The sequence below is a fragment of the Ptychodera flava genome, chromosome 4 (assembly GCF_041260155.1).
Source record: "Ptychodera flava strain L36383 chromosome 4, AS_Pfla_20210202, whole genome shotgun sequence".
In the NCBI taxonomy this organism is placed as follows: Eukaryota; Metazoa; Hemichordata; class Enteropneusta; family Ptychoderidae; genus Ptychodera; species Ptychodera flava.
Window position 1 is genome coordinate 34,595,230 of NC_091931.1, and position 17,700 is coordinate 34,612,929.

Sequence of the window (17,700 nt, forward strand, 5' to 3'; positions counted from 1 at the left end):
TTGCTGATTTCTCTTCGATATTAATGATTGACCACAGTCACTTGTGAGCTATTCAGCGGCTCTGGGACTATTCGCCCATAGACGTGTGTACATAAGCGAGAAAAAACCCTCGCCTATGTACACACGTCTATGGGGCGAATAGTCCCAGAGCGAATAGCTCACGAGTGACTGTGGATTGACATCCATTCATGCACAGCAGTTCTTGATATCTGGTTACGGCTTACGCATAGAAAGTGTGAAATACATTCACAGCTCATTCAAAATACTATATTCGTACTTTAAAATTTGAAACTTTGAAATTCCTATCTTACAACTGACATGTCAACAATTTCTTTAAAACAGAATGACTGAATGATGAATGAATGTTTAAAAATATACCCCCCCCCCCCAATACTAGTAATCCGCCCCCCGGTCGAAGAAACTGATTAGTCCCTTAATGCCCGCAGTGTCAGTCAGCCGGTGGCAGGTCAGGGTTCAGCGATGAACTCGCCCTGAACGGGCGGAAAGTCTGTTTCCGGTAAAGTTAGTGAATATGTCTTCGCGAGCTAAACTCGACGTCGGGCAGCTCAACGACCTAACTTTCGACGAATTTTTCCAACGATTTCAAAACATTATAGAGTATGGTAGTCTGATAACAGCATCGATATGGTCCCACCGGCCTTTCAGAAGCGCCAAACACCTTCACGACCATTTCTGTGCTTTCATCGATGGCCTTGCAGATGACGGTAAGCCTGGCAGCTAATATAATACTAGCTCCACGCCGTAATTTTAGTCGCCGGGCCTTTCGCTGACTTCTTCCGTCTACGGGATGACGCTACGCAGTCAACACGACGGAAGAAGCCATCGAGGGCTACAATATATGGCCGGCAGCGAACGGTGAGTCATCACGTATTACCACTGTATGTGCTCTACCCACAGTCACTCGTAGTCGTGGTTCGATGCACGTCGAAGGCCGCTAATAAAATATTACGACGTGATCGGCTGGTTTTTCAAAATTCCTGGACGAGTCCACAGGTTATCGTAACGTTGCTTGGATAGTCGTTCGAGGCGGGCGGCCGCAGGTCGCCGTTTACTTGGAAAACAAAGTAAACCAAAGTAAAGTTTTTCCAAGTAAACGGCGACCTGCGGCCGCCCGCCTCGAACGACTATCCAAGCAACGTTACGATAACCTGTGTCCCCTCCCCCCCCTCCTTGTGTGGGACTCTCCTCAGGAGCATAGCGACTACCGTGCCATAATACCCAGGAGTTGTCGTAGATTATCTCTATCCACTTGGTGGTCAATTTCATATTTGAAATGCTATTTTGTACTTTTTACATTGCAATTTTCCTCCTGTATCTGCTGTACTTTCTAGGTTGTAATGTAAGCTTGTATTGTTTTTTGTCTTTTAACCCTTTTTAATCCCCCTCCCGGGAATTATTGTGCATTAAATAAAGGATATTATTATTCTCTGAAAGGAAACCATCCGTGCATCGCTCACAGTGGATTCCTAACCTTATCATAGTTCATGCTAGCAATTATTAAGTTTGGGGTGGAAGTTACACTGTGCTGACCATCATCAGCTCATTTAGGTCCATTATAGCCCACAGTGTTCAAAGATCATCTATATTTCAAGATAAAAAGGCAAACCGATGTCTGCCTGGCAATGTATTGTGTGTATGTGTGTTGGTGCAATATCTCATCTCAAGAACAGCCCATCGGTTTGGAATCAAATTTTTTTATCAGTCCATCATCCAACGGGCGTTAGCCCAATTACAAGATGAGGTATGCATAACCCACTTACTCCCCCAATGGAGCACTGAGGAGTAAAGTGCCTTGCTCAGGGGCACAACACCGTGATAGAGTCTTGAACTCACCGTCCTCTGACAGTGAGTCCATTTGGTACAATGTAACATATATTCTGTTTTTGAAAGGCAAGAACTGATTAGTTTTGGTGGATATGGCTTAATGCGTAAGTATAATGCTAATATTACCTAACTACAGAAATCAGATATTCTCAGAATGACAAAATTTTTTTTATAAATCTTCTTACAGAGATGTTAATAAAGGAACCATATCGCAGACTTCAAGGTTATGTAGAAGTTTTGTGACAATGGTATTGCCCATTTGCACATCTAATGAACGTTCCACATTTGGAATATCTGGATTGACTTGACCAAAATTGATGAAACTCATTTAGCATTTTCAGATCTGCTAATTACTAATTTGAGTATGTAATGAACTTTTCATTGGGGTCATATATCTGGATTGACTTGACCAAATTGACAAAACTCCCTATGTAAATTGTAGATACTATGATATAACATTAATGATAGTCATTTAGCATTTTAAATCAGCTAATTACTGATCTGCATATTTAACGAATGTCCTTATTAGGGATAATATCTGGATTGACAGACCAAAGCGCAGTAAAAGACATTATGCATTTTTACATCAGCTAATCAGTAACCTGAACATTTTGCATTTTTATGTCAGCTAATCTGTGATTTACACCGGTATGATGTAATTAGCTTTCCAAGTAGGCACATTAAACTGGAAGGACCCAACCAAAGTTAATAACAGTTAATGTATATTGAATATACAATGATAAAATTGCAATGAAAGACATTTTGCATTTCCGCATGAGCTAATTGATAATTTGCATATTTAATGAACTGTCCCAATTTTGCTTTTTCATGTTAGCTGTACAATAATGGTGAAAGACAATGTGTATTTTCATGTCTGGTTATTTATAATTTGCATTTTTAATGACCTTTCACAATTTGACACTCAAGCTTGAAGGACTTGACTGAAAGCAATTAATCTTGCTACATAATGTAATGATACAATGATAAGACAATAGTGAAAGAAATTTAGCATTTTATTTCCTCTAAGTGCTAATTTGTATACAAATCAATTTTTTCAACTGAACGTACACGATAAATATTCCTCATGATGTTGATTACAACAATTTTAATGAAGTTGCAAACTCATGACAATAACGTAAGAGAAAACAGACAAGTACAACAGATACTGAAACAAAGGAGCATTTTCAGGTCATCTCTTGATTTCTATTTTATTCCACTGTGACCATTTGCATATTCAATCAAAGGTTGGTGGCCGAGTTGGACCACATCGCTTAACACCCTATTTGGAAACTAGCTGTTGCAGATGTACTGACAGGCTGTTGATGTGGATTCAGCCATGCCTCCCCCCCCCCACCACTTTTGTACAGCCAAAGAAGTATCTGTACAGGTTTTAGGTGGCATCTCACGCATGATTACACAATGATTGCTGTTTGGATTTATGAGTAAAGTGATATTTTGCCACATGAACCGTTGAGGGCAGTTCAAAGAGACATAAAACTGAATGAGTCAATAGAGCAAGGATTAGTTGGTGAAGTTGTAACTCCTGGTTAGTATATTGAAATACAGAGTAGAGTGCATTGTATACAACTTCCAGTTATGGAAATACATGTACTGCATTTATTAATGTAGCCTCTGCATAGAAAATGTGACATTAATACATTGTTTTAGTCACTACATATGCAATTTCCAAGTCTCCAATGGTCCACAAAGAAACTGACTATAACTTAACTTACCGAGCATAATTAGTGACAAATTTTATTTAAATTGATATTTTCTCTCTTTGCTTAAACTTCCAATCAATAAAAATCATTAACATTTTCTTTTCACATCGTTTTTGCAATTTTCTATCATACTTACTCAAGAACTTGTTAAATTTGTTTTGTAGGGAAAACAGGAATATTACTATGCCATCCTGACCTAGCTGGGAAACTATCACAAGCTGGAAAACTCACAGAGGAATCTACCAAAGAGCAGAAAGGTTCCGGACTGTTGTCACTGACGGATGAAGAGAGAGCCTTTCTACAAGACTGCAACGAACAATACCGCAAGAAGTTTGGCTTTCCATTCGTCATCTGTGCTCGGGAGAATAAAAAGGCGGCAATCATGGAAGGATTCAACAGACGACTCAAGAACACTCATAGTGAGGAGTTGGATACTGGTATAGCTGAAGTGAAGAAGATAGGCTGGTACAGGCTTACAGATTTGATTGAAGCAGAGTCCAAGCTATGATTATGTCAGCCACTTTCACAGCAGGTGTCCGTTGGGAATGGATATCCGCTGGCACAAAATAAATCGCAACCACAATCACTTTCCAATGACGACAGTTAGCACAACACTGTACAAACAGTCGCGACGCAGCTCCGCGAGAACAATAGAATCCATTTGCCGTTCGTGGGGGGTCTGCATACATTAAATTCAAATATATGGCGGCCATTTTCGCACTCAACATGTCCTCGTTTGTCGTGGAATTTTCACCTTAAATGATTTCATTTCGCGTTTTAAATCAACACAGTCCGAAAACACAACATTATAAATAACTACATTGGTCAATCAATGGTTACCTCATCAAGAACCCCCCAAAATCGGTAGGCGTGGGAGACAACTCGCGATCGCATCGATGCGATATAATCTATTCATCGACCGTAAAAAGCAGCAAAACGTTTGTGTCCAGAGTCGAAAATGCACTGAACCCATAACAGATTATGTTTTGACCAAACAACCCACTTCCTTACCGCATTCTTTTTCTAGGACGGCTATGCCAATTCGTCAAAACAGTTCCCGCACTCAGTTCACCTACCGATGCAGCCAAGAAGCGCCCTCAATGGTCACAAGATTAAATCTTACCTTACTTCGGATTTGTGCTGAACAAATTCAGATGAAGGTCGCACACTGTTTTTGAAATCGTGCTGCTTTATGATCTGCTTTATGATCTGAATCTAACAATTACAAGATTTTTTCACATTTGTGGCTCATAAAAAAGACAATATTAAGCATGAACGTGGCAACACAGCTGAACACGGCGGATACTACCACATGTCAATCGAAATACGAGTTTTTATCAGTGAAAATAACAAACATCGGGACATCCTTTGGCGAGTAGGTGCGAAATAAGGTCCGAACCCGGTCTGGCAAGAAAATTTTGGAATTTAGGGGCCTAAAGAGGAACAATCGCCGATATGGAAAACGGAGCGCTGGCTGCTAAATCAACAGTCGCCAACATCTCCGTCCACACGCCCTGCAGCTCTATGGGTGAAACCAGTCACCGTACAGGCAGAGTTTTACTGCGAAATTTTACTAGTCTTAATGGATGTACCGGTTCCATATTCCACAATTTCGTAGCACAAGGATGATAAAAGACATTTCTGTTAATGGTTAGGTAAATCGCTGTCTAGGACGGTTTTGCCAATTTCGAAAAGAATCGGTACGTAACGAGTAGCTGGAAATCAACGTAGTACATTCGTAGACATATAAAATAGGTCGATGTCGTATGTACATATATCATGCAATCGTCCACACAAAGGCAACGTCTTCCTTTAATACATACTGCCTGAATTAGACAGACAGATTAACAGATGTTCGAGAATTCCAATGTTTCTAACTCATACCACTTATATGATCGTACAGCTCAATCAGCCATGAGCAATCCTGGCAACCTGCGCAGAAAAAGCGCGCAGTTCAAATTAACCGCCAAATCGCGGAGCTGCGTCGCGACTGAAAACACCTCATCACAGGGATCCATTCAGGGACAATAATTACTAATATGATAAAAACCCAATAAGTTTCGTTGTTTACAAGTTTTTTATTTCTGTCTGCCTTTATCTTACCTATACACCCTGCTTGCTTGAGACGTGGCGGACTGCGCACTGTTCGTATGTGTGTAAGTGCGTGCATAGTAAGATGCGCCCTCTTTCGATGAACTCTTGCTTCTGCGTGTGACCTGAATACCGGGTATTTTGCAGGATTATCGAGTTCAACGGATTCAGGTTATGCGCGGAAGCAAGAGAGAGGGCATTTTACTACGCACATCTGACAGTCCGTCACGTCTCAAGCGAGCAGGGCGTATAGGTAAGAGAAAGGCAGATAGAAACAAAAAACTTGTAGACAATGAAACTTATTTGGTTTTTATCATATTTGTATTTATTGTCTCTGAATATATCCCTGTGCCCTGATGATGACAACACAAGGTTATAAGATGAAATAGCCCACAGAGGGGAGTGGAAAGTCTGTGCATATATACTGGCATACACGTTTACCCATTACACACAAGAATGTGCCTGTCATTTGCCAGATTCACTGATACGTTATTAAGTTAACATGGGGCTCTCTAACTGTATTAATTAATGATCATAAAATTGTAAAGGCAACAAAGTTGCACAAACTTCTGCTAAAGTGGCAGTCCAGTTGATTTATTCTAATATTGTACCATTTTGGGATATATCAGGTCAAGTCTTGGCAATGTGAAATAAAGTCATAAATATTTCCAAAGGTTATTATGCATTGATGATATTTTTTTGTGTTAAATGCTTTGAGTGACATGACGACAATACGACCAAAATTACATCAGATCTTGCAGTGCATTTGCGCAGGTATTGGGTGAACGTGATTAGCAGTAAGTCTCTCCCGGAATCACCTGTGAATCCCGTGATAACTCCACTACTTCACGGTCAGAAAAAACAGTCCTTATTTCTCTACTACGTCGCATCCACTAAATTATTTTTTATTCACAGACTTGGGCCAAGTCAAGGATAAATGATATCATTTGAAATGGTAAATATTGGTTACCTTTTCCGGTCTTTCCTTTTCTCTCATATGGTTCAGATTCTTTTTTCTACGGGGTACTAATATTTTCCCTAGTATTCTTCTTCCTCTTCAATGTTGATGTGCCCTATTTGCAGTACTTTAGATCCAATGACACCATGTACTTGCAACACTTTTGACATAATGGAAATCCACAATGCAAAATCAGTAAAATCGGCGCACCCATGATAAGAATAATTCTAGATCTACTCTGGAATGAAAAGGACACGTGTTGCTCTACAGACTCGCTACATCATATTCAAGAGATCATGTGTTCAAGTGATGGCAGTACAAACAATCCCAGGTGTACTGACGCACATGAAAATACATGTATTTCTGTGTGTATTTGCACGAATGATTTCGTACTTTTATTTGAACCACAATATTCCAGGTTTATTATAGCCCATCAAACAGAAGCTGTGGATAGTTAAATCATTATCATGCTTCTACAAACTGCTTAAGCTCCAGAAATGTAATACTGTGACAGGAACAAGTATTGACATGCAAACCATGGCCCTATATTTTGTCTGTCTTGACACAGTCCGTCTGTGATAGAGGGACTGTGGTCTTGATAAGCAGAATCTCCTCAGTGCTGGTGTGAAAGGTTCATTAGTATGCATGTCCCATCATGCAAATATTTGACACTTACTTTATTATCACCTTGATAAGAGTCCTCTCTAACTGGCTGTCTTGTCTGGTGTTGTGATATTTGTCACTTCCAGCACAGACTGAAAGAAATCTACTGGCATTTTCTCCCATCAAAACCCAATAGCTGCGAATTTTATGCATTATTTTTTATGATTGTATTTTCAAACCAAGGTTGGTTCGTGTAAATGTGCTAACCGAAGTACATGTATAGAAGTATCACTGCTAGCTGATTTGGGCCATGCCTAAGTGTTTTAGCAGGGTAAATAAATAATAAACAGGTGCCGCACTTATAAAATGGCGCCCCACGGTAAAGTACAAAAGTGCAGTATTTCCTGCACATTCACATCGTAATCATTAAGGAAGCAAGTATGATGCCATTTACTTGAATGCACAACACACGATGGCCAACATTTTGTTGTTGTAATCTTTATTTTCTCTTTCAGATGATTAGGTTTTGAAAATGGCGAGAAATCTAAAATGATGTTAAAACGTTTGAATTTACATGCTACTTTTCTACACTTATGACAGTTGTATACACTTTTTTCAGTCTTTAATAGGTCTTATTCAAAGAAAAATCTTGTAAAACTGAGGATATTTTGGGGCTTTAAGAATGCTTAGAGTATCCATGCCAGAGTGTTTATGTACTAACCAACTTTGTCAATTTAGATTGAAAAGAGGATCAAATGTTCAATATCTGGTACTGAATCACCACAGCGTGAAGAAATTTATGAATTGAAGAGACAGGAACTTTCGGTCTCCATTCACTGATATCCCTATAACCACAACACAATATGCAAATTGTGTGAAAAGAGGACATCGACATTTTCGTTGATACGGCTGTATCGTCTACCAGCTGAGGGGAATCGATGCGCATGCGATGAGGTACGCAGAGAACAAAGTAGAGACTAGCAAAAAGTTAGACTGGCATGAGGAGGGTTTATTTGCTCGGTGTCAAGTCCATACAGTAAACGTGCCCAGCAGAATCGTTCTCTACAAACACGAGTGGAACTAATTTGGGATAATTGGATGGTGAAGTAATGTCGACTGAATCTGCAAATGTAAGCTCATCAGCTTTTCTTTTCAAGTTACACACTTGTTTTATGAGTAATATCGCAACATCCAGGTATTGGGCACCTAACACTTTTGAGTTATTTAAAAAATATAGAGATCCAATTATCCCAAATTAGTTCCAATCGTGTTACATTTTCTCATAAAGTTCTCCCTTTTAAAAGGGAAATAAGAATCTAATCGCATTGATTCACTAAAATAGTCTTTCATTGGACATAGATTGACATATTAGAGAAGTTTTACGGTATTTGTATTTCTCTTCATTTTTGCACCGGCATAAAAACCAAAAAAATGTTTGTCAATATGTTTATACACCTTCACATCTAATTTCAAGCTAGTAGGTGTGTCGTTTTTCAAGATATTCGCGAGGACAAATATACATAAATACATACCCACGTGCAGACATACCGACATACAGTTGTACGCTGACTTATTTCGAGAGATGCTGCCTTGCTATACATACGTATACCAGATGAACGCTAATTGTCAAGATAAAATGTGTTGGGATAAGCCGGTCTACAACTACTTATAAATATTTGTCGATGTCATAATTTTGAAGTTTTCGTTCGAAACTAGTGAAATTCGTAATGTTATCTCTGTGATGATATATGATTAACTAATAGTTAGATATTTTCACGTATTGTTAAATCAGAGCAATTTTTCTATTTTATGTAACACTGATCGAATTATATAACAAATTATAATATACCATCGTGTCTACTAACAATTTATGGCTAAACTTCACACTTTAGACGTTCTTCTTGTAGATAACAAACTAGAAATTTGCCTCTCACTTAATAAAGATGCAATGACAGAGAAAAACCTGGCACGAAAGACAATAGTGACTGTGAATAGTGTTTTCAAAATCGCAGAAGGCCTGTGAAAATATATTCTAGTTTGTTTCCCACCAAAGGTCTCTAAGGTAATCCAGAGATACGCTTTTTAGAATTTTTTTCATGCTCACAACAAGCGACTACATAATGTTGAAATACGGCGATAATCAGACCTACAACCGATTACGTCGTGATATTCACGGTTGAAAATCATACAGTTCAGATATATGATCTTACAGGAATCAACATTTAGTGCCATGCGTAGTGCACAATGCCATTTTATTACACATCACTCATTCAGCGTGCACTACCATTGGTTAAACACTACTCACGTGACATGTAAAAGAACGTGATGATGCCCTCTGCGAACGTGATGATGCCCTCTGCGAACTTGATGATGCCCTCTGCATTTGATATTACATGGATGACGTCATTTTACTTACTGCGCTTCCTTTCTGCGCATAACAAATTGTCGTTCGCTTGTACTTGCTACTATCGCTGCGAAACGTCATGCAGAGCTGTCACCGGCACAGTTAGACGATATTTTGATGCAAGTAAACAGCAAACGAACGAAAATGGCAACAAGGAATGCAATTTCTGTGTTCAGCGACTATGCAAGCAACAAATTTGGATACGCGACCGAGGAGATCGGCAAACTTTCAGCGGCAACCCTAGACTTGGCACTGACAACATTTTACGCTGAGGTCCGGACTCATGCAGAAAGGCGAACTGTACTCGAAGAAGTTTGTTCGGTGTAATAAAAATAATAACACATGAGAGCTAGGGCAAGATCACGATTTTTTGCCTGCCCAAGGGATGGTGGTCATGATCAAAATATTGATGATGCCCGAGCCGTAGGCGAGGGCATCATCAATATTTCGATCATGACCACCAGCCCGAGGGCAGGCAAAAAATCGTGATCTTGCCCTCGCTCTCATGTGTTTATTATTTAATTATAATGTGACAAACAAGATTATTACATGCCTCGTATATAGAACGTCGCGCGCTCCATAGGATTCAATGGTAACTCGTCGATGACGTCACGGGCCGCATAGTCATCATTGACTGAAAATAAACCGGAACTATAGGGAAACCTAAGTCAGCGACATTGCCGTTTATCCCTTCCAAAATCACCCTTGAATAAAATGCAGCTCAAATTTGCAACATAATTGCACGCGCTGACGACTACGGCGCGACGAAAAGAGAAGTTGAAGTAGACGACATTTATGGAAATGAGCTCGGAATCCCATGGGCGCGAAAGGGCTCATGGAGAAGCGTGCGTGACGTCATCGGCGATACAGACGATTGTAGCTTGCAGCTGGAGGAGTACCGTGAACAGTTTAGCGCGTTCGTAAGACGACTCTGGAGAGTTCGGACAGCGATATTTCTGACATCGAGTATTACTTTTCCCACACTGAAATCAAACCATACTAATTTGAACCAAGATATGTAATAATGGGAAAGCATTTCCACACATCGTTCGCGGAGGGAGTCACTGTGCTTGTACAGACCCCGAACTGGATTGGAGACACTGAGTGACTCTGCGATCCTTCAGCGCTACGTTTCTAAAACATAGTTTTCTTTATCAGTCGCTTAAAATTAATTTGTGGTTCGTGAATGATACGTAAGTCGAGCTTAGCCAGATCTTTAAGGTTGCGAAATCTTCAATATATATCGGAAAATATTTATTCGCAATTTGACAAATGTAGGCTTATAGCGTCGTCTTTTTTTCGAAGTTGGTGTCGAACTTAGGAAGTCGGGCTTACTCAGATCTACAAAGTGATGAAATCTCCGATATAATGGATATTTGCCCGCTATTTAAAACAATAGTATCGTCTATATTGTTGTAAAGAATGCATTTCATACAAGACCAGCCAAAACTCTCGACGATGTCCGATATGTCCTCTGTTCAGGTCTCGATCGCCAAGTAAAATGTATTACATGTAAAGAATGTTATTCTTGCAAGGCAATCCCCAACTCACGGTGATATCTGATCGGCCCTCTCGACGAAGTTCCGATTGTAGTGTATGAAAGTTCGTGCGGAAATTAAATGAAAAAATCCTTTACATGTAAAAAATGTATTTCGTGCATGAATAATTCTAATAATGTAAAACATACATTATTCTTGACTATCGGCCACGGATGCTATGAACTAAGAGTCGGACAGAGGTGGTCGGGTGGTCAGAACTGTTAAACACGTGGTGAAATCTCCTATATACATCGGATATTTACCCACATTTTGACAAAGTAGCGTCTAGTATCAGAGTTAATGTCCAAAGTCGCCGATATTTATCGGATAAATATCCGTGATTTCGCAGACCCAGCGTGCCGACACCACAGAGTGCACGTAAATCTAGTATCGTCTGGTATCGATATCGATATTAGCCTAGGAGTCCCGGTGTAATTGATATTTATTGGGTAAATATAATATCGGCGATTTCTCAGACCCGGCGTGCCGATCGAGACACATCATTCTCGACCGAAGGCCATCCGGGTACTTGCGGATTCTTACGTCATTTTTTGCGTCAGCGCCGTTGGAAGTTTGAATTTTCAACCACCAAAGAAATATTCAAAGTTTCAATATACATAAATGACATAACTTTTAGTTCTGCTTTTTTCCACACAATTTCTGTATCATTCTCTCTTCTGTATCGTCTGATCTCTCATTCACCTCACTCATATGCATTTCACCTACTGACGTCACTCCGCGGTCGAGAATAGGCAAGAAGTCATTCCAGTATCTTGTAATATCAATATTACCAGATATAGTCACGAAATTTCCTATATTTATCGTGTATATAAGAACGATTTCGCAGATCCGGGCTGACGAGATGAGAGACGCTTTGTGTAGTTTCGTCTTCGGATTTTAGAGCCCCGAAATCGCCAATATTAACATTTATCTGGTTAAAACCGGCGATAGTAGGCTGACTCAGCATGTCAAGATACGAACCGCATTGTGTAGTACCGTCTTGTATCGGTATCAGAGTCCCGAAATCCCTTATAAAATCATCCTGAAAGAAGTAGAACATAACTTTGTATCTTTGAGATTTTAAAACTCGCCCGACTTTCTTTAGCCACTGTCTTCGAAAAAGCTGTTCTGTGGGACGACGATAAAAGCTGACTCCATTTGTTCTTCCTTGAGTGATTTTTGCACTCAACTGAAAAACAGTTAATAGTTTTTTATGCTACTGATGAGAATCAAAGAGTCGTAACGTGCAGAACTGCACTCCTGCAATCATAGACTCCAATGCTTTGGTAAGCGGTCACACACGTTCGTGTATCACCGATGACGTCACGCACGCTTCTCCCATGAGCCCTTCGCGCCCATGGGATTCCGAGCTCATTTCCATAAATGTCGTCTACTTCAACTTCTCTTTTCGTCGCGCCGTAGTCGTCGGCGCGTGCAATTATGTTGCAAATTTGAGCTGCATTTTATTCAAGGGTGATTTTGGAAGGGATAAACGGTCAATGTCGCTGGACTTAGGTTTCCCTTTAACAATTTTTTTTGTGAAAATGTCGAAATTTCATGTTTTGCATAGGAAATCCGGTTTTGGAAAATTTTGCAGAAAAAAATTGATAAACCGCATAACAGTAGTTTAAATATATCATTGCGCCATTCGATGATGGAAATCGTTCCATTTTTAACGGATTTTCGTCAAAGATGGAAATAAAGCATTTGATTATCATTTGCCAATAAATCTAAATATTTTGAGTGAAAACTGTGTAAGAGAGGCATGTAATAAAAACATTATAGCCCAAACATGGACTATGTACCCTCGGGGCAGGAGACCATTTGCCCTCCTTACGTCGGGCAAATGGTCACCTACCCTCGGGCACATAGTCCCATGTTTGGGCTATAATATATATTGATACACGAGGATTAACAAACCCTTTCCTTTTGTTTGTTTGTTTTTTAAAAGCACTATTGTCTAAAAACATTGTTGTATACGTATATAATTGATAAAATAGTCAAATGTACTTCTGTATACGTATAAAATTTGATAAAATAGTCAAATGTACTTCCGATCGTTTTTTTGCATTCCTTTCAGCCAGCCTTGTAGGCCCTACACCAATTTAAAAGGCCAGTCGCTGTAACTTTTGGTGATTTTTTTACTTTTGTTCGGTGGCCAGATTTCGTTCGCCACTGCAAAGAGTGGCAGAACACCTACTAATACTATTTAGCGTGCTAACACAGTGTCCATTCGAGTAGAGTGCACTGTTAGGGAGCCGTCATATTTATGGCCGGGGGGGGGGGGTCGGAGGAATTTCATCGGAAACTCTGAAATGTCGAGTGACCCCCTGCCAACCATGATCAATTTGAGTACCCCCCGCCACTACTTCAGAAAGTGTGACTGACCCCCACTTAGAAATTTACATACCAATACATGTATTTGTAAAATTTACAAAAATACAGCAATAATAAAGACCTTTCAAATCCTGGTGTACCCTGATAGATTATCATGGGTTATCTTATGACGGTTGAAAACTTCAAAAGACGAAACAAACAAATTGAAATTCAAAGTGACAACAAAATATAAAAGCTCACGCTGAAATCACTATCTAACCATATGGTATTGTTTAATTTTGTTGGGTATCGTGACAGGGATTTCACTATGATATCCGGTGACTAGGCAGAATTTGAAAGTACAGGGGGAGAACACGCGAGAGGCTGACGGGGAAGCGTCAGAGGGGCTGTTCCCTATCTTGCATGGAAAATATTGAGAAATTGATGTGAGCAGGGCACAGTCTGGTGCAATCTGAGAGGCGTTTCAATTTGTCTTTTACTAGTTAAACTGATAGAACACCCCAAAAGGGAGAGCACGAGAGGGGGCCTCTCGCATCGAAAATTTTGAGAAATTGATGTGTGCAATGGTGCAATCTGAGAGGTGTTTCAATTTATTTCGCACGAAAATTAAGTAACCCCCTTCTTCCTCTCCACATTTTGAGCAACCCTCCCTTGAAGTTTTAAATTTTTCGAGGGATCCCTCCCCCCACATTCTTCCTACCCCAAGGCCGTATAGAATGACGGCTCCCTTATTGTTTACGTTTGAGTCCGGATTCAGGCCAGAATTCACTTCTAAACAATGAAAGTGCAGTTTTACAGGCTGTAAAACTACTAAATTAACTTTAAAAATGAATGTAAATCAGAAAGCATCGTTTAATCCAGTTACTTGTTAGGGAAGCATTAAGTTGACAATCTTCTATCGCTTACTTAATGTATAGTCATGCGGAATAGTTGTAACTGTTGCAGTATTTCAAAAACAATATCATGGAAGTTATCCTCGAGCCACAGTCACTTGTGGTTCGGTATACGGTGATGGCCGCTTTGGTGTGCATTAGAAATATAGGAAGTTGGGAAATGGAATAGCCGCTATACGCACGCTATAGCCGAGTTCAGGGACGGATTTTCCTGACAAAAACTACAGTTTACTTAATAAACCAGCATCGATGGCTTCCAATACGTCTCTGAATCCATACCTGTTATAGTCTATCGTCAATAACGATCTTCTTGCATTTTGGGTACGATTTCCGATTCTTCTCTTGATTTTTCTCTGAGTGTCTACAATGTGACGTAGTACTATGAAAAAACAAAAACAAAGTCCCCTTCCTACGACCCGTGTCTTTAGCCATAGCAGTGACTATTCACTTTAGCCTCACCTGTACACATTAGAGAATATGATAGTCTATAGAGGGCAATGCTGTATACTAAGTAGGCTGAAGTTCATATCAAGTATAGGGAGTCTATTGGGAGTTCAGATGTGCATTAAGTTTGTGAGATGAGATCCTATCAGAAACAAATGAGAGCATGCTGACATTAAATCTGACGATTTCACAGAACAGCTGATATGGAAGGATTGCAACCTCATTGAAAGTGTTATAAAATCAACATCATGAACAACATTCACTAAATATGCAAATTTGGAAATTTCAATTTAAATAATGTTGTATCATAGATCTTCCATGTACATAGGAAGTTTCGTCAACTTTGGTCTGGTCAATCAAGATATATAACCGTAATTAGGAAAGTTAATTAAATATGAAAATAAGGAATTGCTTAAGTAAACTGCTAAGTAATTTTCAATATTGTTTTTTTTAGTATCATCAATGTACACAGCATGTTTTGCCAACTATATCTTTGATCTCTGATTAGGAAAGTTCATTACATATGCAAATTTTGAATTGCCTGAAGTAAAAAATGCTCAATTGCTTTTTAACAATGTTTTATCATGGTATTTTCCATGTACATAGGAAGTTTCGTCAACTTTGGTCAAGTCAATCAAGAAATATAACCCTAATTAGGAAAGTTCATTATAAATAAGCGAATTGGGAATTGCCTGACGGACAAATGCTTAATGACTTTCAGTAATGTTAAATCATAGTATCTTCAATATGCATACCAAGTTTCGTCAATTTCGATCGAGTCAATTCAGATATATATCCCTAATTAGGAAAGTTCATCAAATATGCAAAGTAGCAATTAAATTTCATGTCACACCTTTATGTCTTTCATGGCGGATAAATCATTGTGTGATCAACATTGGTAGCAAATCTCGTCCAATTCTGTGCAGCCGTTCTCATTGTATGTCTGTTTTTTCTAAAATCATTACTTATGCAAATGAGCATAAAATACGCAAGCTACATCCACCAAAAACTAGTTATTTCTTGTCGTTCTGAATCATTCTATGTACCAGATCTGATTATGATCTGATGGGCTGTTTTTGACATATTTGGCCCACAGACAGACAGACAGACAGGCATCACTTCAACATTAGCTCACGTGTGTGGACACGAGCTAAAAATCAGAAAATGACAATATTTGCTTACAACATTTATTCTTTTATTTGCTGAAATTATACAAATATGCCAAAAAGTAAGCCTGTCTGAAGTTGAGAGAGCAGAGGGTAGGGGTAATTCATAAACCAAAATCGAGGACGGAGACCCTTCCTTTTATGTTACTTTTGTAATCTAAATACTTAAAAGCATAACGTATACAAAAATCAGAAATATGACAATATTCTCTAAGAAGATTGAAGCATGCTCTTCGCTGAAATCGTCGAAAATGACAAAAAGGCCCGTTGTCTGTAGTTAAATAAGCATGCGGTAGGGGTACTGCAGAACCGCCTAACTCAAAAAGTAGGACGGGGACCCACCCTTTTCTGTTTATATTTGTTGATATTGATCGAATCGCAACATATGCAAAAATTAAAAAAAATGGCAAATATTTTAGGTTTGAGTAGATCCCTTTAAAGGGACAAGGTCGGCCACTTTTCATGAATTTTGTTTAATGCGAGGTACAAATTATATTGTTTGACATGTTGAAAGATACTGAATGAATGCGCGCCCATGAGTGTATTCGACCCAGGTTTTAGACACGCTACATGAAACCATCGCGAAAATGAATTAATGGTCATGACCAGTAATTCATTTTCGCGACTGTTTCATGTATCGTGTCTAATACCGGGGTCGAATATATGCTTGGTCACCCATTCATTCATTATTAAATATACCGGTATGATATAATACAATATATTATTGTCTTGAAAGTGAAAGTGTCTTGAAGTGAAAATGCTAAATGACTTTCAATAATGTTATATCATCGTAACTTCAATGTATATATCAAGTTCCGTAAACTTCGACAAGTCAATTGAGATATATATCCCGAAGTAGGAAATTCATAATAATGTTAATTAATATATCTCATCTCGATATGCTGAACAACTTTCATGAATGTTATTTGGCAATATTTAATGCACATAACAAATTTCATCACCTTTCATCCAGTATATTCACATATATCTAATTACAACCATTTGCAGTAATAGAGCGCGAAGCCACTGCAGTGAACTGCAATAAAACTGCTTACACTAATTAGTTTCAGCTGTAGCGTGGCCACTTTGGTGTTGAACAAGGCTACTTGATAAAGACCAAAAAGTCTGCTTGTACAAAGGCAAAACTAGCTCTGTCTGAGGCTCGAGTTGTAAATGAGAGTTTACGATTGGCACCCTGTGTTCAAGATTAAGATACAATGAAACATTACCATGCACTGGTCCATGTACAAATCTTTTTTATTTCAACTTCCCCAGACAAACTGTCTGCATGGGACACACAATGTTGTCGACTTTGCCAGCTGGCTACAGCTGAAACTAATTAGTGTGAGCAGTTTTATTGCAGTTCACTGCAGTGGCTTCGCGCTCTAATTCTGAAAAGGGTTGTATGAAAGTTCGTTAACTATGCAAATTAGTAATTAGCTGAAGAAAAACTCTACATGGCTTTTAATAATGTTATACCATAGTATTTTCGGTGTACATAGCAAGTTTCATCAACTTTGATAAAGTCAATCAAGATATATCTCCCTAACCAGTAAATCAGTTAATATGAAAATTAGTAATTAAATGTCGTAAAAATGCTAAATGACTTTCAAAAATGTTATATCATAGTATCTTTAATTTACAAAGCAAGTTTCGTAAACTTTGATTAAGTCAATTCAGATACATATCCCTTATTATAA

General features: G+C 38.9%; 1 protein-coding gene across 1 annotated transcript; it reads left to right on the plus strand.

Annotated features, from left to right (window-relative positions):
* Positions 1-452: 452 nt before the first annotated feature.
* Positions 453-6,335, plus strand: LOC139131546 (putative 2-oxo-4-hydroxy-4-carboxy-5-ureidoimidazoline decarboxylase). Its single transcript, XM_070697637.1, has 2 exons — positions 453-725; positions 3,731-6,335. Exons 1-2 carry the CDS (start codon positions 533-535, stop codon positions 4,072-4,074), a joined length of 537 nt encoding a protein of 178 aa, XP_070553738.1. The 5' UTR covers positions 453-532; the 3' UTR covers positions 4,075-6,335.
* The last annotated feature ends 11,365 nt before the right edge of the window (positions 6,336-17,700 follow it).